This window comes from Carcharodon carcharias, chromosome 11 (genome assembly GCF_017639515.1).
Source record: "Carcharodon carcharias isolate sCarCar2 chromosome 11, sCarCar2.pri, whole genome shotgun sequence".
Lineage (NCBI taxonomy): Eukaryota > Metazoa > Chordata > Chondrichthyes > Lamniformes > Lamnidae > Carcharodon > Carcharodon carcharias.
Genome location: NC_054477.1, coordinates 8403209 through 8426701, shown reverse-complemented (window position 1 = coordinate 8426701; position 23493 = coordinate 8403209). Strand labels below are relative to the sequence as shown.

General features: G+C 49.4%; 1 protein-coding gene across 5 annotated transcripts in view; it reads right to left on the bottom strand.

Moving 5' to 3' along the window:
• Nucleotides 1-23493, bottom strand: part of LOC121284386 (arf-GAP with Rho-GAP domain, ANK repeat and PH domain-containing protein 1-like) — a 225971-nt gene that overhangs the window by 137969 nt on the left and 64509 nt on the right. For all 5 annotated transcript variants that reach the window (XM_041199816.1, XM_041199818.1, XM_041199817.1 and 2 more), the window contains exons 3-6: nucleotides 22927-23033; nucleotides 17619-17716; nucleotides 11500-11685; nucleotides 3061-3130 (exon numbers count right to left, since the gene is read on the bottom strand). In XM_041199816.1, the coding sequence (XP_041055750.1) occupies nucleotides 3061-3130; nucleotides 11500-11685; nucleotides 17619-17716; nucleotides 22927-23033 (461 nt within the window). The remainder of the gene's footprint in view (nucleotides 1-3060; nucleotides 3131-11499; nucleotides 11686-17618; nucleotides 17717-22926; nucleotides 23034-23493) is intronic.

Sequence of the window (23493 nt, the reverse complement as noted above, 5' to 3'; positions counted from 1 at the left end):
CCCCTCATCCTGAGGCTGTGCCCCCGTGTTTTAGATTCCCCGGCCCAGCGGAAACAATCTCTCAGTGTCCACCCTATCAAACCCCTTCAGAATCTCGAATGTTTCAATGAGATCACCTCTCATTCTTCTAAACTCCAAAGAGTATGGACCCAATTTACTCAGTCTCTCATCATAGGACAACCCCCTCATCCCAGGGGCCAATCAAGTGAACCTTCGCTTTACTGCCTCCAATGCAAGTATATCTTTCCTTAAATGTAGAGACCAAAACTACATACAGTATTCCAGATGTGGTCTCACCAAAGCCCTGTACAACTGGAGCAACACTTCCTTATTTCTGTACTCCAGTCCCCTTGCATTAAAGGCCAACATGACATTTGCTATCCTAATTGCTTGCTGTATTGCATTATAACTTTCTGAGTTCCACATACGTGTACACCAACGTCTCTTTGAATATCAACACTTACAAGTTTCGCACTTCTTGAAAAATATTCTGCTTTTCTATTCTTACTACCAAAGTGAATAACCACAAGACCATAAGACATAGAAGCAGAAATTAGGCCATTTGGCCCATCGAGTCTTCTCCGCCATTCAATCATGGCTGATAAGTTTCTCAATCCCATTCTCCCACCTTCTCCCCGTAACCTTTGATCACCTTACCAATCAAGAACCTATCTATCTCGGTTTTAAATACACTCAAAGACCTGGCCTCCACAGCCTTCTGTGGCAATGAATTCCATAGATTCACCCCTCTCTGGCTAAAGAAGTTTCTCCTCATCTCTGTTCTAAAAGGACTTCCCTTTACTCTGAGGCTGTGCCCTCGGGTCCTAGTCTCTCCTACTAATGGAAACATCTTCCCCACGTTCACTCTATCCGGGCCTTTCAGTATTCTGTAAGTTTCAATCAGTTTCCCCCTCATCCTTCTAAACTCCATCGAGTATAGACCCAGAGTCCTCAAACGTTCCTCATATGTTAAGCCTTTCATTCCTGGGATCGTTCTCGTGAACCTCCTATGGACCGTCTCCAGGGCCAGCACATCCTTCCTGAGATACAGAGCCCAAAATTACTCACAATATTCTAAATGTGGTCTGACCAGAGCCTTATAAAGCCTCAGCAGCACATCCCTGCTTTTATATTCTAGTCCTCTCGAAATAAATGCCAACATTGCATTTGCCTTCCTAACTACCGACTCAACCTGCAAGTTAACCTTAAGAGAATCCTGGACTAGGACTCCCAAGTCCCTTTGCACTCCAGATTTCTGAATTCTCTCCCCATTTAGAAAATAGTCTATGCCTCTATAATTCCTACCAAAATGCATGACCTCACACTTCTCCACGTTGTATTCCATCTGCCACTTCTTTGCCCATTCTCCTAACCTGTCCAAATCCTTCTGCAGCCTCCCCGCCTCCTCAATACTACCTGTCCCTCCACCTATCTTTGTATCATCTGCAAACTTAGCCAGGATGCCCTCAGTTCCTTCATCTAGATCATTAATGTATAAAGTGAAAAGTTGCGGTCCCAACACTGACCCTTGCGGAACTCCACTAGTCACCAGCCGCCATCCTGAGAAGGACCCCCTTATCCCCACTCTCTGCCTCCTGCCAGACAGCCAATCTTCTATCCATGCTAGAACCTTGCCTCTAACACCATGGGCTCTTATCTTACTGAGCAGCCTCCTGTGCAGCACCTTGTCAAAGGCCTTCTGGAAGTCCAAGTAGATAACATCCATTGGCTCTCCTTTGTCTAACCTACTCGTTACCTCCTCAAAGAATTCTAACAGATTTGTCAGGCACGACCTCCCCTTGATGAAACCATGCTGACTTTGCCCTATTTTACCATGCACTTCCAAGTATTCTGAAATCTCATCCTTAATAATGGACTGTAAAATCTTGCCAACGACCAAGGTCAGGCTAATTGGCCTGTAATTTCCCGTCTTTTGCCTCACTCCTTTCTTAAACAGGGGGGTTACATTAGCGATTTTCCAGTCCTCTGGGACCCTCCCTGACTCCAGTGATTCCTGAAAGATCACCACTAATGCCTCCACTATCTCTTCAGCTATCTCATTCAGAACTCTGGGTTGTAATCCATCTGGTCCAGCTGATTTATCCACCTTCAGACCTTTCAGTTTTCCTAGCACCTTCTCCTTGGTAATGGCCACCATACTCAACACTGCCCCCCGACTCTCTTGAACTTTGGGGATGTTACTCGTGTCTTACACTGTGAAGAGTGACGCAAAATACTTATTCAGTTCCTCTGCCACTTCTCTGTTCCCCACTACTACTTCTCCATCGTCATTTTCCAGCAGCCCCATGTCCACTTTTGTCTCTCTCTTACCCTTTATATATCTAAAAAACTCTTGCAATCTTCTTTTGTATTACTGGCTAGTTTACCCTCATATTTAATCTTCTCCCTCGTTATTTCTTTTTTAGTTGTCCTCTGTTGGTCTTTGTAGGCTTCCCAATCCCAATCCACTGCTCTTTGCCGTATTGTATGCTTTCTCTTTAGCTTTTATGCCATCCCTGACCTCCCTTGTCAGCCATGGTTGCCTCGTCCTCCCTTTAGTATGCTTCTTCTTCCTAGGGATGAATTTTTGCTGTGTCTCCCAAATTACTCCCAGAAACTCCTGCCATTGCTGTTCCACTGTCTTTCCTGCACATCTCCCAGTCAATTCTGGCCAGCTCCTCCCTCATGCCTCTGTAGTTGCCTTTATTCAACTGTAATACCGTTACATCTGATTCCAGCTTTTTCCTCTCAAATTGCAGGGTAAATTCCATCATGTTATGGTATTATTTTCACAGCAGGCTGTGGTGATCTGGAATGTGCTGTCTGAAAGGAAAGCAGGTGAAAGCAGATTCCATAACAACTTTCAAAAAGGAATTGGATAAATTTTTCAAAGGAGAACATTTGCAGAATTACAGGGAAAGAGCAGGGGGGAATAGAACTAATTGGATAGCTCTTACGGGGAGCTCGTACTGGCATTAGGGGCTGAATGGCCTCCATCTGTACTTAAGATCCCACAGTTTGACACGTAGTATGAATTGCAGTCCAGAGCTTCAAACTCACCTTATCGTTCTCAAAGTACCTCAGGTAGTCAGAGTCCAGCCTGACAAACCTTCGCTGGTAAATGTAGGAACTGTGGGGGTGGGGGTGGGTGGGTGGAAAGAGAGAGAGAGAGAGAGAGACATTAGGGAGCAGCGATTGTTGGAGGATGAACTATCTCTGGGGTACGACTCAATCACATCTCATTGTTAATATCATCTCATCAGCTTCAACATTTAAATCCCATCAATCGCTTGGAATTAGAATTCCATCTGTTTACTAAACATCAACTGAGGCCAACTCTAAACAATAGGGAGAAAGCAGGGGCTACACTGCAGACACTGAAATACCACACCCCCCCCCACCTGCACACCCTTATTCCCCCCACCCCACCCCCTCATCCACATCACCCACGCCCCGCACCCTCACCCTGCCCCTCACCCCACCCATCACCCCCCACCCAGATCCCCCCACCCCACCCCCTCACCCCGCCCCCCCTCACTTCACCCACTCACCCCCCCCCACACCCACATAGCCCCCACCCTGCCTCCCCCAATACCCACCCACACACACACTCATCCCCCACCCACCAACCCCTCATCCATCTACTCTGTATCTCTCCCTCCTCTCATTCTCCTGTACCCACACCCTGCCCCTCACCCGCACCTGCCCCACACCAAAATCCCCCCTAACCGAAGCACCCTGCGCCCACCACGACCCCCCCCAATACCCGCCTCACCCCTCCTAGGCCACCCCCACAAATAGCAACCCCCCCACCCCCCCCCCACCACCCATATACTCTGCATCTCTTCCCCCAACACACCCCCTAACACATAACAGCCCCGCCCCCACAATGACACCCCCACACCCCACTGGACTTCATATCTTGCTTTGTCATGAATGCAGAGTGAGAAGTGTTAGGGGAGCTGACAGACAGTCTCAGGAAAAGCACAGACATCCACAATCATCGTTCACGGGTTAAAGTTGGGAGGGAACGTTTCTCAAACACAAAGCAGAAGTTTAAATTGTTCTTAAATTAAAATTGGAAAGGAAATGGTCAGGAACATGAAAGGGCAGGTTAAACCGAGTTACTCGTTTGTAAAATCATAGGAACACACTTGGGTATCTCTCTGTCTGCCATTGTGAGATTGTGGCCTATATTCTCCACCAGTCTCAGCCCAGGGCCTTTATCATGGAGGGGGGCGGGGGGGGTGGGTAATAGGAGCAGGAAAGGGGCAGAATCACACCTCAGCGGTGGGCCACCTGCAGACTTGGCCTCAGAGACCCTGCGAGGAAGGAGGAAGTGAGTGCTTTCAGAAAGGGTTCTGAAAAGGGATAATGTTTTGAACAAAGTAACACAATCAAGGTCAACTACCAACTGGCGTTTAAGAGCAGACTAGGACTTTCAAACTCACCCGGATGAAGTATGGTGTCCCAATTCTGGGCACCAGCTTCCAGGAAGGAATGATGAGGCCTCAGAGAGGGTGCGGAGGGAGATTTACCCGAACGGTTCCAAGGACGAGGGGACTTCAGTTTGTGTGGAGAGACCAGGGAGGGCAGGATTGTTTTCTCTAGAGCAGAGAAGGTTAGCGGAGATTGAATTGAGGGGTTCAAAATCATGATGGGTTTGGATAGAGCAAATAATGAGAAACTGTTTCCACTGGGAGGAGGGTCGGTGACCAGAGGGACGCAGGTTGAGGAGAATCAGCAAAATAACTAGCTATTTTTACACTTGACAATCTGGAAGGCTTGGCCTGAAAGGGCGGTGGAAGCAGATTCAATAATAACTTCCCAAAGGGAATTGGATAAATGATTGATTAGAAACAAGTTGCAGGACCATGAAGTTGAAGTGGGGAGTGGTGGTGGTGGTGGGGGGGGGGTGGGTGAGGACTGAGACTCATTGGAGAGCTCTTTCAAATGAGCCAACACAGGCACAATGAGACGAATGGCCTCCTTCTCTGCTGAATGATTCTATTCTACAGACCCCGAGCATGCAAGGCTGTCCAGCCACCATCAAACATCAAAGGGCTCTGGATTCTACCACACAACACAATATACTGCAGCCTTCACCCACCAGTCAGAACACTACCACAGCACAGCAATAAGAACATTTCAAAATTAAAAAAATTATTTCGCTTTGAAACGATGAAAATCAGAAGCCAAACACACAATCAGGCAGCTAACATTGCAATCCAGCAGACCTGAAGATGTTCCCAGTAGAGAAATAATTCAAACCCAACAGCCTGGAGGAAAGAGAACATTCCGGAATTCAGAGGGGTCAGATTTTGCTGCCAGTTGGAACAGACTCTGCTTCTCGTAAAACTTCCTGATTCTCTCCCTTTCAGTCACATGAGAGGAAGTTAATCAATGTGTTCTGTGACGGAAAGGCCCACAATGACAGCGATGAAGTGAAAGTAATTTTTTTTTTTGTACGTGCCTATAAGCAAATAGCATAAGGAAATAGGAGCCGGAGGAGGCCATTCAGCCCCTCGAGCTCATACCACCAGTCTATAAGATCATGGCTGATCTTCCAACTCAATTCCACCTTCTCGCACTAGACTCTTATCACTTATCGAATACACTCAGCAACTGAGCATCCACAACCCTCTGGAGTAGAAAATTCCAGGGATTCACAAGCCTCTTGAGTGTAGAAATTTCTCCTGATCTCAGTCCTAAATGATCGGCCCCTTATCCTGAGACTGTGCCCCTGTGTCCAACCTGTCAAGCTGTCTCAGAATCTTACACATGCCTATGAGATCACCTCCTACTCATTAAACTCTGGAAAATATATAAATCCTTGAGAGATCACAGACCCTCTCGTTCATTGGGGATAAAAAAAAACTCTGGAAAATATTCTATCCATTGCCATTCCTGCACATTTTCCAGTAACTCTGTATCACCACTCTGTATAGTTACCATATGCTATACAGCACACAGTTTACTAATCAGGAAACGAGGCTCCGTTCTGTACTAAATGCTGACTGAACAATCCCGATATTTCTGCAGCTGTGAAGGTAAACGATTGACGAAGGGAACACCACCAGCGATCCCTGCAATCTGGCTGAGTTACAAGCTTTCCTTCCTCAATTTACCTCCCCATCAGCAGAAATTCTAGCCCCCAGTTTGTAGTTTCCTAATTTACAAAAAGACCTGTTCCATCTAACACGTCAATCAGTGCTCACTGACCGACACTGAGTCCCCTCTGGCAATGCCTCAAATTTAAAATCCTCATCCTTGTTTTCAAACCCCTCCATGGCTTCACCACCCCCTCCCCCTCCCTATCTCTGGAATCTCCTGCAGCTCCACGACCCTCCGAGATCTCTGCTCTCCTCTAAATCTAGCCTCTTGAGCATCCCCGATGTCCAACACTCCACCACCGGGGGGGCCATGCCTTCAGCTGCCAGGGCCCCGAGCTCTGGATAATTCTCTCTCCCCCTGGCTCCCTTTCTTTAGGACACCCCTTAAAACCAACCACCCTGGGGAAGCAGTGGCACAGTGCGATTATAATCCAGGGACCCAGCGTAATTCTCTGGGGACCCAGGTTCAAATCCCAGCAGACGGGGGAATTTGAATTCAGTGAAAGGCCTGGAATTAAGAGTCTAATGACGACCATTGTCGATTGCGGTAAAAACCCGTCTGGTTCACTAATGCCCTTTAGGGAAGGAAATCTGCCGTCCTTACCCGGTCTGGCCTACACGTGACTCCTTCCCACAGCAACGTGGGTTGACCTTCTTAACTGCCCTCTGAAATAGTCTAGCAAGCCACTCAGTTCTCAAGGGCAATTAGAGATGGGCAATAAATGCTGGCCTAGCCAGCGACACCCACACCCCATGAATGAAGGTTTAAAAAGCCTTTGGGCGCTTGACCCTAACGTCACCAGATGTGGTTTTAGTCACATTTTGTTCGCTATTGCTCTTGTGAAGTGCCTTTTGATGTTTAACATTATTAAAGGAGCTTAATAAACAAAAGCATTCACTGTTGCTGCATTAGCAAGAGTGGTATTCGTTGGGGGGGTGCGGGGGGAGGGGGGGGTGGGGTGATGGGGAGGGGTTGTGGAAAGGGGGAGGTGAGGAGAGGTGGGGGAATCGCAGGAACAATCACTCTTTGTGCTCGGGGCGGGCGGGGGGGGGGCAAAAGCAGCTTCAGTGATTCCAACTGGCAAGAGGTTGGCTGACACAGCCTGAGTGAGGGTGGGGGTGAGTGCTGCACAGTGCAATCCCACAGTGCCATGGACTCCCAGGCTGCCTGCAACTTCCCAGCCTGGATGCCTCCATGTTTCATGTACATTTGGAGTGAGAGAGGGTGGAGGCTTTGTTCCACTAAGTGAAGGGGCTGTTCCTCCATTTTTTTTAATTAATTCACTGGACGTGGGCTTTATTGCCCATCCCTAATTGCCCCTTGAGAAGGCGGTGGTGAGCTGCCTTCTTGAACCGCTGCAGTCCATGTGGTGTAGGTATACCCACAGTGCTGTTAGGGAGGGAGTTCCAGGATTTTGACCCAGTGACAGTGAAGGAATGGTGATTTTTTTCCAAGTCAGGATGGTGAATGACTTGGAGGGGAACTTCCAGGTGGTGGTGTTCCCATCTATCTGTTACCCTTGTCCTTCTAGATGGTAGTGGTCATGGGTTTGGGAGATGCAAAGGAGCCACGATGAATTCCTGCAATGCATCTTGTAGATGGTACACACTGCTGCTACTGTACGTCGGTGGTGGAGGGATTGAATATTTGTAGATGGGGTGCCAATCAAGCGGGCTGCTTTGTCCTGGATGGTGTTGAGCTTCTTGAGTGTTTTGGGATCTGCACTCATCCAGGCAAGTGGGGAGTATTCCATCACACTCCTGACTTGTGCCTTGTAGATGGTGGACAGACTTTGGGGAGTCAGGAGGTGAGTTACTCGCTGCAGGATTCCAAGCCTCTGACCTGCTCTTGTAGCCACAGTATTTATACAGCTAGTCCAGTTCAGTTTCTATTTTGAGCCACAGTTCAGAGCCCCCCACCATGCGATGGATTGAGGGCCGATCAGTGTGGGAGGGGAGCGGTTAGTTAAAATGATACCCTCACAGGTCTGTGCTGGGTTTGGTCAAGAGAATTAGCAACCGGCCAAAGCAGAGCACGTTAATGGGGTGGGGGCAGTCCCATAAGCTGCCCACCTCTCTTCCATGGCTGGATGGTCTCTGAAGAGGGAGCACGCCGCGTTCAATGTCAGGTTTGAAGTTCAGGCCACAGGAGCGACTTAAGCCCCAGAGTCAAATTTTAGTTAGACCAGTCAAGGTCACCCAAGTTGATCTAATTGACATTTAAATGTTGGTGCCCCTTTACAGAGCATTCTTTATTCCAGTTAGGTCAAGCTCCCACTTCACCATTCATCACAATCGGGCCTGATCTTCACCCACACTCACTGACAACCTGCATTTATATAATGCCTTTAACACATCCAGAGGTAACCACGTACTTCTCGTAAGAGACAGTATGGTACAGCAGGAGGCCATTCAGCCCAGGGCTGTGGGCTATTTTATCACCACACTCCACAATTCCAATGCTCTCCTGGTCAGCCTCCCAATTCACAACCAAATTTGTCTCGTCAAAGTAATTTCACTAAAGATGGTGCTAACAGTGACATTTAATCCCCTCCCAGATCCCCATGTACACTCTCCCCCTATCACTGACTCTACCCACCCATTTAATCCCCTCCCACAGCCCCATGTACACTCTCCCCTATCACTGACTCTACCCACCCATTTAATCCCCTCCCACAGCCCCATGTACACTCTCCCCTATCACTGACTCTACCCACCCATTTAATCCCCTCCCACATCCCCATGTACACTCTCCCCTATCACTGACTCTACCCACCCATTTAATCCCCTCCCACATCCCCATGTATACTCTCCCCTATCACTGACTCTACCCACCCATTTAATCCCCTCCCACATCCCCATGTACACTCTCCCCTATCACTGACTCTACCCACCCATTTAATCCCCTCCCACAGCCCCATGTACACTCTCCCCTATCACTCACTCTACCCACCCATTTAATCCCCTCCCGCAGCCCCATGTACACTCTCCCCTATCACTGACTCTACCCACCCATTTAATCCCCTCCCACAGCCCCATGTACACTCTCCCCTATCACTCACTCTACCCACCCATTTAATCCCCTCTCACAGCCCCATGTACACTCTCCCCTATCACTGACTCTACCCACCCATTTAATCCCCTCCCACAGCCCCATGTACACTCTCCCCTATCACTGACTCTACCCACCCATTTAATCCCCTTCCACAGCCCCATGTATACTCTCCCCATCACTGACTCTACCCACCCATTTAATCCCCTCTCACAGCCCCATGTACACTCTCCCCTATCACTGTTTCTACCCACCCATTTAATCCCCTCTCACAGCCCCATGTACACTCTCCCCTATCACTCACTCTACCCACCCATTTAATCCCCTCCCACATCCCCATGTACACTCTCCCCTATCACTGACTCTACCCACCCATTTAATCCCCTCTCACAGCCCCATGTACACTCTCCGCTATCACTGACTCTACCCACCCATTTAATCCCCTCTCACAGCCCCATGTACACTCTCCGCTATCACTGGCTCTACCCACCCATTTAATCCCCTCCCACAGCCCCATGTACACTCTCCCCTATCACTGGCTCTACCCACCCATTTAATCCCCTCTCACAGCCCCATGTACACTCTCCGCTATCACTGGCTCTAATACAATGTACCTGTGTCATAATGACTCTAATACAATGTACCTGTGTCATTATGACACTAATACAATGTACCTGTGTCGTAATGACTCTAATACAATGTACCTGTGTCGTAATGACTCTAATACAATGTACCTGTGTCGTAATGACTCTAATACAATGTACCTGTGTCATTATGATACTAATACAATGTACCTGTGTCGTAATGACTCTAATACAATGTACCTGCGTCATTATGATACTAATACAATGTACCTGTGTCGTAATGACTCTAATACAATGTACCTGTGTCGTAATGACTCTAATACAATGTACCTGTGTCATTATGATACTAATACAATGTACCTGTGTCGTAATGACTCTAATACAATGTACCTGTGTCGTAATGACTCTAATACAATGTACCTGTGTCATTATGATACTAATACAATGTACCTGTGTCGTAATGACTCTAATACAATGTACCTGTGTCGTAATGACTCTAATACAATGTACCTGTGTCATTATGACACTAATACAATGTACCTGTGTCGTAATGACTCTAATACAATGTACCTGTGTCGTAATGACTCTAATACAATGTACCTGTGTCGTAATGACTCTAATACAATGTACCTGTGTCATTATGATACTAATACAATGTACCTGTGTCGTAATGACTCTAATACAATGTACCTGTGTCGTAATGACTCTAATACAATGTACCCGACCATTTCTGTCAGCTCGTCGCACTCCAACAGCTGATGTTTACCTGCCCTTGCCTGTATCTCTGAAAGAGGCAACAATCATACCTTATGAGCAGAGAGTTACAACACTATAGCCAGACCATAAACATCCTTCACAGCAGCCTTGGCAAGAAGGCCTGAACAGAATAGAGCACAGGATACTGGAGTGTGAACTGTTGTGGAATGGTGCCGGCCCACATATCACCGGCATCCCCATTGTGTATCAGCTCCCCCCACCCCCCCACCCTGCCCACTCTCCCCCTCCCTCTCCCACATCAGGTCATTGAAGAGTCAAACTTCCTCCGAGCGGGAATACCGTACATTTAGTTCCAGATGCCGCACCTCAGGAAGGAAGGATATCGTTGCCCAGCACAGGTTCACCAGAATGACATCGGGACTGACATGGTTAAATTCTGAGGGCTGGTTGCACAGACAAGACTTGTATTTCCTTGAGCTTGTAATAAAGGGTGATCCAAGTGAGGTTTTTTATTTTTTGAGATGAGTGAAAGATTCAATAGGATCGATAGAGAGAAACTATTCCCCCTGATGGGGGTGTGGGGAGTCCAGGACAAGGGGACAGAGCCTTAATATCAGAGCCAGGCTACTCAAAGTTGACGTCGGGAATGACTCCTCACAAAGGGGAGCGGAAACCTGGAATTCACCAACCCCCAAAGAGCTCTTGGGTAGGAGGGGGGGTTGTAATTGAGATTTCTACCCTACCTAGCTGCTCATGCTGAGCCGCCAGACTCCAAAACCCCTTCGATCTTCCAACCTTCCCAACATCCCACTGTTAAGAAAGCATTCTGATTGGCTGCAAGCCAACCTGTCCTCCTAACTTAGCGCTGGCGTCATCTGGTGAAACAGTGCTGCACAACCTCACACACCGCCACCCACCACCCCCCACCCGCCACCCCCACCACCCACCCCCCAACCCCCCCCACCACCCACCCCCCAACCCCACACCCCGGCACTCCCACCACCCCCACAGGAGCATTCATCTCGTTCCTTACCCCTGCGGAGGGTTCTTGTCTAACCAGCCCGCTTTGATTAGTGGGCAAAGTTGGCTGCTGTTCACATGCTTCAGGACTGAGTGTGACTCTTCCAACTTGGCGTAAGACTTGGCGTCCTGATAGTGTAGCACGTTGTCCATTTTCAACTCGGCCAGGCTCAGATCGTCCGAATTGGAGCCAGGGGTGCTAGGGTCAAGAAAGAAGTTGCATCAGCCAGAAGAAAACTTCACGTCCAAGCGAATGTGTCAACGTGAAACTCAACGGTTTCACTTTAAGAGAATTTCTCATTCTAGGAAGAGGCTGACACTCATACTCTAACTCTCTCACTCGCTTTCTCAGACTCGCCTCTGCTGTCCTCCAAGGATTGATCCTCAGATCCTCGCCTATTCCTTACCCACATGCTGCCCCTCGGTGACATCATCCTAAACCACACCAGGTTTCTCAGGCACAGTGACAATGCCCAGCTCTACCTGACCACCACCTCTCTCCACTCCTCCACTGTCTCTGAATTATCAGGCTGCTTATCCAACATCCAGTACTGGATGAGAAGAAATTTCCTGCAATTAAATATTGGGAAGACGGAAGCCACTGTCTTCGGTCCTGACTGCAAACTCCACTCCCTCACTACCGACTCCATCTCTCACTACCAACTCCATCTCTCACTACCAACTGCAAACTCCACTCCCTCACTACCGACTCCATCTCTCACTACCAACTCCATCTCTCACTACCAACTGCAAACTCCACTCCCTCACTACCGACTCCATCTCTCACTACCAACTGCAAACTCCACTCCCTCACTACCGACTCCATCTCTCACTACCAACTCCATCCCTCTCCCACTCTGAGGCTAAACCACACTGTTCACGATGTTGGTGTCATATTTGACTCCGAGATGAGCTTCCCACCTCATGTCCACACTAACACTAAGAAAGCCCCTGCTTCAGCTCATCCGCTTTTGAAACCTTCACCCGTGCCTTTTCTGCCTCGAGACTCTCCTGGCCAACCTCCCATCTTGCATCCTCGCTAAACTTCAGCCCAGCTGCCCCTATCTCTGTAACCTCCTCCAGCCCCTACAACCCTCCCTATCTCTGTAACCTCCTCCAGCCCCTACACCCCTCCCATTCTCTGTAACCTCCTCCAGCCCCTACAACCCCCTCCCTATCTCTGTAACCTCCTCCAGCCCCTACAACCCCCTCCCTATCTCTGTAACCTCCTGCAGCCCTACAACCCCCTCCCTATCTCTGTAACCTCCTCCAGCCCCTACAACCCCCTCCCTATCTCTGTAACCTCCACCAGCCCCTACACCCCTCCCTATCTCTGTAACCTCCTCCAGCCCCCTACACCTCTCCCTATCTCTGTAACCTCCTCCAGCCCCTACACCCCTCCCTATCTCTGTAACCTCCTCCAGCCCCCTACACCCCTCCCTATCTCTGTAACCTCCCCCAGCCCCTACACCCCTCCCTATCTCTGTAACCTCCTCCAGCCCCTACAGCCCTCCCTATCTCTGTAACCTCCTCCAGCCCCTACAACCCCCTCCCTATCTCTGTAAACTCCTCAAGCCCTACAACCCCCTCCCTATCTCTGTAACCTCCTCCAGCCCTAAAACCCCTCCCTATCTCTGTAACCTCCTCCAGCCCTACACCCCTCCCTATCTCTGTAACCTCCTCCAGACCCTACAACCCCCTCCCTATCTCTGTAACCTCCTCCAGCCCCTACAACCCCCTCCCTATCTCTGTAAACTCCTCCAGCCCTACAACCCCGTCCCTATCTCTGTAACCTCCTCCAGCCCCTACAACCCCCTCCCTATCTCTGTAACCTCCTCCAGCCCCTACAACACCCTCCCTATCTCTGTAAAATCCTCCAGCCCTACAACCCCCTCCCTATCTCTGTAACCTCCTCCAGCCCTAAAACCCCTCCCTATCTCTGTAACCTCCTCCAGCCCCTACACCCCTCCCTATCTCTGTAACCTCCTCCAGCCCCTACAACACCCTCCCTATCTCTGTAACCTCCTCCAGCCCTAAAACCCCACCCTATCTCTGTAACCTCCTCCAGCCCTACACCCCTCCCTATCTCTGTAACCTCCTCCAGCCCCTACAACCCCCTCCCTATCTCTGTAACCTCCTCCAGCCCCTACAACCCCCTCCCTATCTCTGTAAACTCCTCCAGCCCTACAACCCCGTCCCTATCTCTGTAACCTCCTCCAGCCCTACAACCCCCTCCCTATCTCTGTAACCTCCTCCAGCCCTACACCCCTCCCGATCTCTGTAACCTCCTCCAGACCCTGCACCCCTCCCTATCTCTCTAACCTCTTCCAGCCCTACACCCCTCCCTATCTCTGTAACCTCCTCCAGCCCCTACAACCCCCTCCCTATCTCTGTAACCTCCTCCAGCCCTACAACCCCGTCCCTATCTTTGTAACCTCCTCCAGCCCCTACAACACCCTCCCTATCTCTGTAAACTCCTCCAGCCCTACAACCCCCTCCCTATCTCTGTAACCTCCTCCAGCCCTAAAACCCCTCCCTATCTCTGTAACCTCCTCCAGCCCCTACACCCCTCCCTATCTCTGTAACCTCCTCCAGCCCCTACAACACCCTCCCTATCTCTGTAAACTCCTCCAGCCCTACAACCCCCTCCCTATCTCTGTAACGTCCTCCAGCCCCTACACCCCTCCCTATCTCTGTAACCTCCTCCAGCCCTACACCCCTCCCTATCTCTGTAACTTCCTCCAGCCCTACAACCCCCTCCCTATCTCTGTAACCTCCTCCAGCCCCTACAGCCCCCTCCCTATCTCTGTAAACTCCTCCAGCCCTACAACCCCGTCCCTATCTCTGTAACCTCCTCCAGCCCTAAAACCCCCTCCCTATCTCTGTAACCTCCTCCAGCCCTACACCCCTCCCTATCTCTGTAACCTCCTCCAGCCCCTACACCCCTCCCTATCTCTGTAACCTCCTCCAGCCCTACACCCCTCCCTATCTCTGTAACCTCCTCCAGCCCCTACAACCCCCTCCCTATCTCTGTAACCTCCTCCAGCCCCTACAACCCCCTCCCTATCTCTGTAAACTCCTCCAGCCCTACAACCCCGTCCCTATCTCTGTAACCTCCTCCAGCCCTAAAACCCCCTCCCTATCTCTGTAACCTCCTCCAGCCCTACACCCCTCCCTATCTCTGTAACCTCCTCCAGACCCTGCACCCCTCCCTATCTCTGTAACCTCCTCCAGACCCTACACCCCTCCCTATCTCTCTAACCTCTTCCAGCCCTACAACCCCCTCCCTATCTCTCTAACATCCTCCAGCTCTACAACCCCCTCCCTATCTCTGTAACCTCCTCCAGCCCCTACACCCCTCCCTATCTCTGTAACCTCCTCCAGCCCCTACACCCCTCCCTATCTCTGTAACCTCCTCCAGCCCCTACACCCCTCCCTATCTCTGTAACCTCCTCCAGCCCTACAACCCCCTCCCTATCTCTGTAACCTCCTCCAGCCCTACACCCCTCCCGATCTCTGTAACCTCCTCCAGACCCTGCACCCCTCCCTATCTCTCTAACCTCTTCCAGCCCTACACCCCTCCCTATCTCTGTAACCTCCTCCAGCCCCTACAACCCCCTCCCTATCTCTGTAAACTCCTCCAGCCCTACAACCCCGTCCCTATCTTTGTAACCTCCTCCAGCCCCTACAATACCCTCCCTATCTCTGTAAACTCCTCCAGCCCTACAACCCCCTCCCTATCTCTGTAACCTCCTCCAGCCCTAAAACCCCTCCCTATCTCTGTAACCTCCTCCAGCCCCTACACCCCTCCCTATCTCTGTAACCTCCTCCAGCCCCTACAACACCCTCCCTATCTCTGTAAACTCCTCCAGCCCTACAACCCCCTCCCTATCTCTGTAACGTCCTCCAGCCCCTACACCCCTCCCTATCTCTGTAACCTCCTCCAGCCCTACACCCCTCCCTATCTCTGTAACTTCCTCCAGCCCTACAACCCCCTCCCTATCTCTGTAACCTCCTCCAGCCCCTACAGCCCCCTCCCTATCTCTGTAAACTCCTCCAGCCCTACAACCCCGTCCCTATCTCTGTAACCTCCTCCAGCCCTAAAACCCCCTCCCTATCTCTGTAACCTCCTCCAGCCCTACACCCCTCCCTATCTCTGTAACCTCCTCCAGCCCCTACACCCCTCCCTATCTCTGTAACCTCCTCCAGCCCTACACCCCTCCCTATCTCTGTAACCTCCTCCAGCCCCTACAACCCCCTCCCTATCTCTGTAACCTCCTCCAGCCCCTACAACCCCCTCCCTATCTCTGTAAACTCCTCCAGCCCTACAACCCCGTCCCTATCTCTGTAACCTCCTCCAGCCCTAAAACCCCCTCCCTATCTCTGTAACCTCCTCCAGCCCTACACCCCTCCCTATCTCTGTAACCTCCTCCAGACCCTGCACCCCTCCCTATCTCTGTAACCTCCTCCAGACCCTACACCCCTCCCTATCTCTCTAACCTCTTCCAGCCCTACAACCCCCTCCCTATCTCTCTAACATCCTCCAGCTCTACAACCCCCTCCCTATCTCTGTAACCTCCTCCAGCCCCAACACCCCTCCCTATCTCTGTAACCTCCTCCAGCCCCTACACCCCTCCCTATCTCTGTAACCTCCTCCAGCCCCTACACCCCTCCCTATCTCTGTAACCTCCTCCAGCCCTACAACCCCCTCCCTATCTCTGTAACCTCCTCCAGCCCTACAACCCCCTCCCTATCTCTGTAACCTCCTCCAGCCCTACAACCCCCTCCCTATCTTTCTAAACTCCTCCAGCCCCACAAGCCTCCCTATCTCTGTAACCTCCTCCAGCCCCTACAATCCTCCCTATCTCTGTAACCTCCTCCAGCCCCTACAACCCTCCCTATCTCTGTAACCTCCTCCAGCCCCTACACCCCTCCCTATCTCTCTAACCTCCCCCAGCCCCTACACCCCTCCCTATCTCTGTAACCTCCTCCAGCCCAACAACCCCCTCCCTATCTTTCTAAGCTCCTCCAGCCCCACAACCCTCCCTACCTCTGTAACCTCCTCCAGCCCCAAACCCCCTCCCTATCTCTGTAACCTCCTCCAGCCCCTACAACCTCCTCCCTATCTCAATAACCTCTTCAGCCCCACAATCCTCCAAGATCTCTGCGCTCCACCAATTCCAGCCTCTTGTTCTTCTAGAATATTCTTCACTCCAGCATTGGCGGCCATGCCTTCAGTTGCCATGGCCCTAACTTCTGGAAATCCCTCCCCGCACCTCTCTGCCTCTCTCCTCTCCTTTTAGACGTTCCTTAAAACCATCTCTTTGATCAACATTTCTCTGTTCATAACTTTTTTCCTCAAAGGATTTGACCAGTAATTATCAGACCCACCTCCTCATGAATATTCATAGAGGCTCCTCCTCCTGAGGTTACAAACCATTCCAAAGCCAAAACAGTTGAATCACAATCTCAGGGATGATTTGTAAAGATAACCTTTTCAATGTTAATAAACCTGCCCCATTGATAACCTGCTCCTCACACAGGAGATCTTCCTTCTTCCAGGTACCATGCTCGAAGAGGTGGTTGGTGACCATGGACTTCCACTGGATTGGGCCATGGTTATGTTTGATGCCCAACGCCAACAGGCACAGAAAACAAGGTGGGAGAATGGCACCAAGTCAATTAGTCATTCTGAGAATGATGCAGACCTGATAGGCTGAATGGCCTCCTTCCACAATGTAGAGTGCACCATTCCGAGATCTCCCTCATGACTCCTCCTCCATCAGGTACCACTCCCTAAAGGTGGCTCCCACTGGATTGGTCCAAGATGATGTTCGGCAAAGTGTTGCAGTGCTTTGCTGTTGCCTTCCGCAGTATGGCCGAGCAGGAAACTCTCCCACTCTGACCAGCGGGCGTATTTGGGAGGATTTACAGGCTGAGAGCCATCCTGTTTGACCGTACTATGCACACGTTTTCCATGCCCATCAAGTCCTGGGGTGGGAATCGAACCCGGAGCTTGTGGCTCAGAAGCAGGGATGCTACCCACCTGCGCCACAAGAGCTCCCTGCAGTTTGAACACAATGACCATTCCCTTTTGGTAAATAACAAACCGACATAGGAAGAGAGGCTTACAGGCCCAGCATCATCTCATAGTCATCTGCGGTATCGTCATCGCTGAAGAAGCTGCTTGGACTCTCCCCAGTACTGCTCTGCTCAGTGTCAGTGATGTCCTGTTAAACATCAAGGAGGCAGTTTTTAACATTTCAAGCCATGAAATATTGATTACATCTTGACCCTGACCTTTTCTTGAATTTTTTCCAATCAGACGTATAAGGTAATGCTTCATTAACACACAAGAAGGTCAAAGAAATAAAAAAGTATGTAAGAAGACAAAGATTAGTGAAGACAAATGTAGGCCCTTTACAGTCTGAAATGGGAGAACTTATAATAGAAAATAAGGAAATGGTAGAGCAATTAAACAACTACTTTAGCTCTGTCTTCATGGAGGAAGACACAAATAACTTCCCGGGAATTCTAGGGAACCGATGGTCTAGTGAGGAGGAGAAGTTGAAGAGAATTACTATTACTAAAAAAATAGTGCTGGAGAAATTAATGGGACTGAAAGCTGATAAATCCCCAGGGCCTGATAATCTACATCCCAGGGTACTAAAGGAGGTGGCCATGGAAATAACGGTTATCATCTTCCCAAATTCCGTAGATTCTGGAACTGCTCCGGCAGATTGGAGGGTGGTAGATGTAACCCCGTTATTTAAAAATGGAGGGAGGAATAAAACAGGGAATTATAGACTAGTTAGCCTCACATCATTAGTAGGGAGAATGCTAGAATCTATTATAAAGGATGTGATAACAGGACACTTAGAAAATATCAATGGGATTAGACAAAGTCGACATGGATTTTCAAAAGGGAAATCAAGTTTGACAAACCTACTTGAGTTTTTTTGTGGATGTAACTAGCAGAATAGATAAGGGAGGATGTGGTGCATTTGGATTTTCAGAAAGCTTTTGATAAAGTCCCACCTCAGAGGTTAGTGTGTAAAATTAAAGCACGTGAGATTGGGGGTAATATATTGGCATGGATTGAGAATTGGTTAGCAGACAGGAAACAGAGAGTAAGAATAGATGGGTCTTTTTCAGAGTAGCAGGCAGTGACTAGTGGAGTACCGCAGGGATCGGTGCTTGGGCCCCGGCTATTTACGATATATATCAATGATTTGGATGAGGGAACCAAATGTAATGTTTCCAAGTTTGCTGATGACACAAAACTAGGTGAGAATGTGAGTGGTGAGGAGGATGTTAAGAGGCTTCAAGATGATTTAGACAGGTTGAGTGAGTGGGCAAATACAGTATAACATGGATAAGTGTGAAGTTATCCACTTCGGTAAGAAAAACAGAATGGTAGAGTATTATTTAAATGGTGATAGATTGGGAAATGTTGATGTACAAAGGGACCTGGGTGTCCTTGTACACCAGTCACTGAAAGCAAGCATGCAGGTGCAGTAAGCAGTTAAGGCAAATGGTAAGTTGGCCTTCATTGTGAGAGGACCTGAGTACAGGAACAAGGATGTCTTACTGCAGCTGGTGAGAGCACACCTGGAGTATTGTGTGCACTTTTGGTCTCTATACCTAAGAAAGGATATATTTGTCATAGAGGGAGTACAGTGAAGGTTCACCAGACTGATTCCTGGGATGACAGGATTGTAGTAAGAGGAGAGATTGAGCCGAACAGGCCTATATTCACTGGAGTTTAGAAGAATGAGAGAGGATCTCATTGAAACATATAAAATTCTGACAGGGCTGGACAGACTGGATAAAGGGATGATATTTCCTCTCGCTGGGGGTGGGTCTAGAACAAGGGGTCACAGTCCCAGGATATGGGGTAGACCACTTGGGACAGAGATGAGGACAAACTTCTTCACTCAGAGGGTGGTGAACCTGTGGAATTCTCTACCCCTGTGGAGGCCAAGTCACTGAATATATTTAGGGAAACAGACAGATTTCTTGACTCCAAAGGCATCAAGGGGTATAGGGAGAGTGCAGGCGTACAGCGTTGAGATGGAGGATCAGCCATGATCATATTGAATGGCAGAGCAGGCTTGATGGGCCGAATGGCCTACTCCTGTTTCTATGTTTCTATTCAGTGCACCTGGTTCGTCCAGGCCGACTGTCTGAAGGAGCTAGCCAATTAATCCTCAATCTCCCTGCTCTTTTACCCTAGCTCTGGAAACTGTTTTCCTTCAGGTCTTTATCCAATTCCCTTTTTGAAAGTTATTACTGAATCTGCTTCCACCGCCCTTTCAGGCGGCGCCTTCCGGATCACAACCACTCGCTGCGTAAAAAAATTCTTCTCATCTCCCTCTCTGGTTTGTTTGTTGATTCCCTTCAATCTGTGCCCCTCTGGTTACCGACCCTCCTGCCACTGGAAACAGCTTCTCCTTAGTTACTCTCTCAAAACCCCTTCGTGATTTTGAACACCTCTATCAAATCTCCCCTTAACCTTCCCCGCTATAAAGAGAACAATCCCAGCTTCTCCTGTCTCTCCACAAAGTCCTCCTACTTTCACCACCACCCCCCTTCACTAAATTACTTTGTCCTCGGGATCTTGCTGCTCTTCTCCAAAATCCTCTCTGACCAAGTTATACAACATCTGGAACGCATCACCCGTGTGCCCACCGACCCACAGTGGACCCTCGATTTTAAAATTCTCCCCCTCACCTTCAAATCCCTCCATGGCCTCACCCCTCAGTGTTTCTGTAATCTGCTCCAACCACCCCACCCCTAACCCCAACTCTCCGAGATCTCTGTGCTCCTCCAATCCTGGCCTCTTGCACATCAGCCCAATGTTAGTCACTGCACTGTCGGCAGCCGTGTCTTCAGCTGCCTAAATAAATTCTAGAATTCCTTCCCTACACTTCCCCACCTCTCTACCTCACCTTCTTCCTTTAAGACACTCCTTAAAACCCACCTCTTTGACCAAGCTTTCTACCACTTGCCCTGATACCTTCCCGTGAGGTTCCGTGTCAAATTTTGTTTGATTACACTCCTGTGCAACACCTCTGGACATTTTGCTATGTTACAGGTGCTATATAAATGCAGGTTGTTATAATTTCCCAACATCTTTCCAGATTAAAGAGAAACAAATTACAACAGGCAGTGTGGACTAAGGTGCAGTCTCTGGTCTATTTTTTCATATCTGGCTGAAAAAGAGAAACATGTTGCCGAAGCTTTAGGCAGGGTACAGACTGTACCCAACCAGCCCGCACTTGCAAAACCCAAAACAAAATGGCTACTGTTAGATATGATTCTGTGATTGGGCAGCACTTGCTGAACAATCCTGAGTGCGCTCATCACTACACTAACAACCAATTTAAGTTAATCAGTCCAGCTTGTAACGTGGGTCATTTACACTTCCTAGAAGTGACATTCATTCATACACAGGGACCCGTTGTCTGTAAACAAAAGGAATATGTTCAAACCTTGCGACTTTTCTAAACTACCCCGGAGCTTGGGAAGCCTATAGTTCCCCATTGCTTTTTCTATGGCAATGCCTCGGCCAATCAGAGCTGACTTGCCAACCAATCAGCACCCTTTTCTCCTGCAGTATAAATTGTTGTGACCGTTTAAAATTTGGCATTCTTGTGTTTCTCCTGGAATGCAGGATGAAAAATTTCGATCACACATCTGTGCCCTCAGGTTCTCAATCCTACCACCATCCCTATCTACTCTTTCCAGACCTCTCTCGATTTTGAACCCCTCTAGCGAATCTCTTCTCAACCTTCTCTTCTCGAAAGAAACAGTTCCAACTTCTCCAATCTATTTACGTAACTGAAGTTTCTCATTCCTGGAATCATTCTTGTGAAACTTTTCTGCACTCTCTCCAGAGCCTTCACATCCTTCCTAAAGGGTGGTGCTCAGAACTCCAGCTGAGGCCGAACTGGTGTGTTATACAAGCTGAAAGTAACTTCCTTCCTTTTTTACCCGAGGTCTCTATTAATAAAGCCCGGGACACAGTTGGCTTTATTAACCACACCAAGACAACAACATAATTATCTGAAGAGAAAAGGTTTGCAGGGCTGAGGGGAAAAGCAGGGGAAGGGACTAGCTGAGTTGCTCTAACAGAGGGCCAGCACAGACATGACAGGCTGATTGGACTCCTCTGTACTGTAACCATCCTATGAATCTGTACGCGTCCGTAGGGAAATGGTAGTGTAATGGTAGGGAGAAACTGTGAGAGAGAAAGAGAGAGAGAAGGGAGAGAGAGAAGAGAGAGGAGAGGGAGAAGAGAGAGAGAGTGTGTGTGTGTGTGTGTGCGCATGTGCGCAAGAAAGAGAGAAAGAGAGAGAGAGAGGAGAGAGAAGAGAGAGAGAAGAGAGGGAGGAGAGGGAGAAGAGAGAGAGTGTGTGTGTGTGTGTGTGTGCGCATGTGCGCAAGAAAGAGAGAAAGAGAGAGTGAGAGAGAGAAGAGAGAGAGAGTGAGAGAGAGAAGACAGAGTGTGTGTGTGTGTGTGTGTGTGCGTGTGCGCATGTGCTCAAGAGAGAGAGAAAGAGAGTGAGAGAGAGAAGAGAGAGAGAGTGACAGAGAGAAGAGAGTGTGTGTGTGTGTGTGTGTGTGTGTGTGCGCATGTGCTCAAGAGAGAGAAAGAGAGAGTGAGAGAGAGAAGAGAGAGAGAGTGAGAGAGAAGACAGAATGTGTGTGTGTGTGTGCGCATGTGCTCAAGAGAGAGAGAAAGAGAGAGTGAGAGAGAGACAAAAAGAGTGTCATGAGGGGTCTGGAAAGAGTAGACAGGGAGAAACTGTTCCCATTGGTGGCAGAATCAAGAACTGTCAATGGACAAGTAATCCAGAGGCTCAGGCTAATGCCATAGGGACATGGGTTCAAATCCCACCATGGCAGCTGGTGGAACTTAAACTTAACTGATCAATTTAATTAATAAAATAAGAAAAATCTGGAATTAAAAGCTAGTCAAGTCAATAAGAGAGACCATTAAAACCCACCTGGTTCACTAATGTCCTTTAGGGAAGGAAATCTGCTGTCCTTACCCGGTCTGGCCTACACGTGACTCCAGACCCACAGCGACGTGGTTGACTCTTAACTGCCCCCTGAAATGGCCGAGCAAGACGCTCAGTTCAAGGGCAATTAGGGATGGGCAATAAATGCTGGCCTTGCCAGCGACACCCACACCCCATGGAAGAATAAATTAAATTTTTTTTAAAAACTCCCATGTCAACATTTACGGTGTAAACTACCCCCAGGTAAGCTCCAGCTTCCATTGGGCTTTGAGAATCAGGCATGCTTTCGCAGTCGAATAGCTAGCCGATGCTTCTGCATGTGTTCCCACCTTCCCGTCCCATGAAAGTTGTGGATTATTGAGGGGCGGGGGGGCGGGTGGAAGGTGCTGGCAAATAGCAAAAAGCTAACTCACCGAGCATGGGGTCTGACAACTGTTACCCTTGTCACCCATTTCTACTGGGAAGAAGATGCTGCTGTCCGGCTGGGCCTCACATCTCGACTGTTCCAGATACGCAGAGCCTGTCACAACGGAAAGTAAACCTCGGGTTAAACAATCGTTCAAGACAAGAGAGCATCGAGCCTAGGAAATGCACCCAGCCACTTTACACACACAAAGCTGCCCTGAGATATTATCGGGTAATCGGGGTTTACTCTTCGCTGACGCGGCTAAGGGGTAAATATGAAGTCGTGGACATTGAGGAAAGCTGCTGGCCAATCAAACAGCAGGTAGCTCTTGCCCCACCAGCACCACCAAGAATGGTGGCCACTGCTGGAAGTGCAGCAAGTCCCCAGGGCAGAGCTTAGACTGGGAGGTGGGTGGGGGGTCCGGTGTGACAGATCGGGGGAGGAGTTTGGGGGATAATGATGGGTATGGGGGCTCCAATGGGTCGCGGGTGACTGAACAAGAGGGACCCTGCTTGGCACCAACCCCCCCCCCACCCCACTCCCATCATCCTAGCCCATCCAACCGGTTGACAGC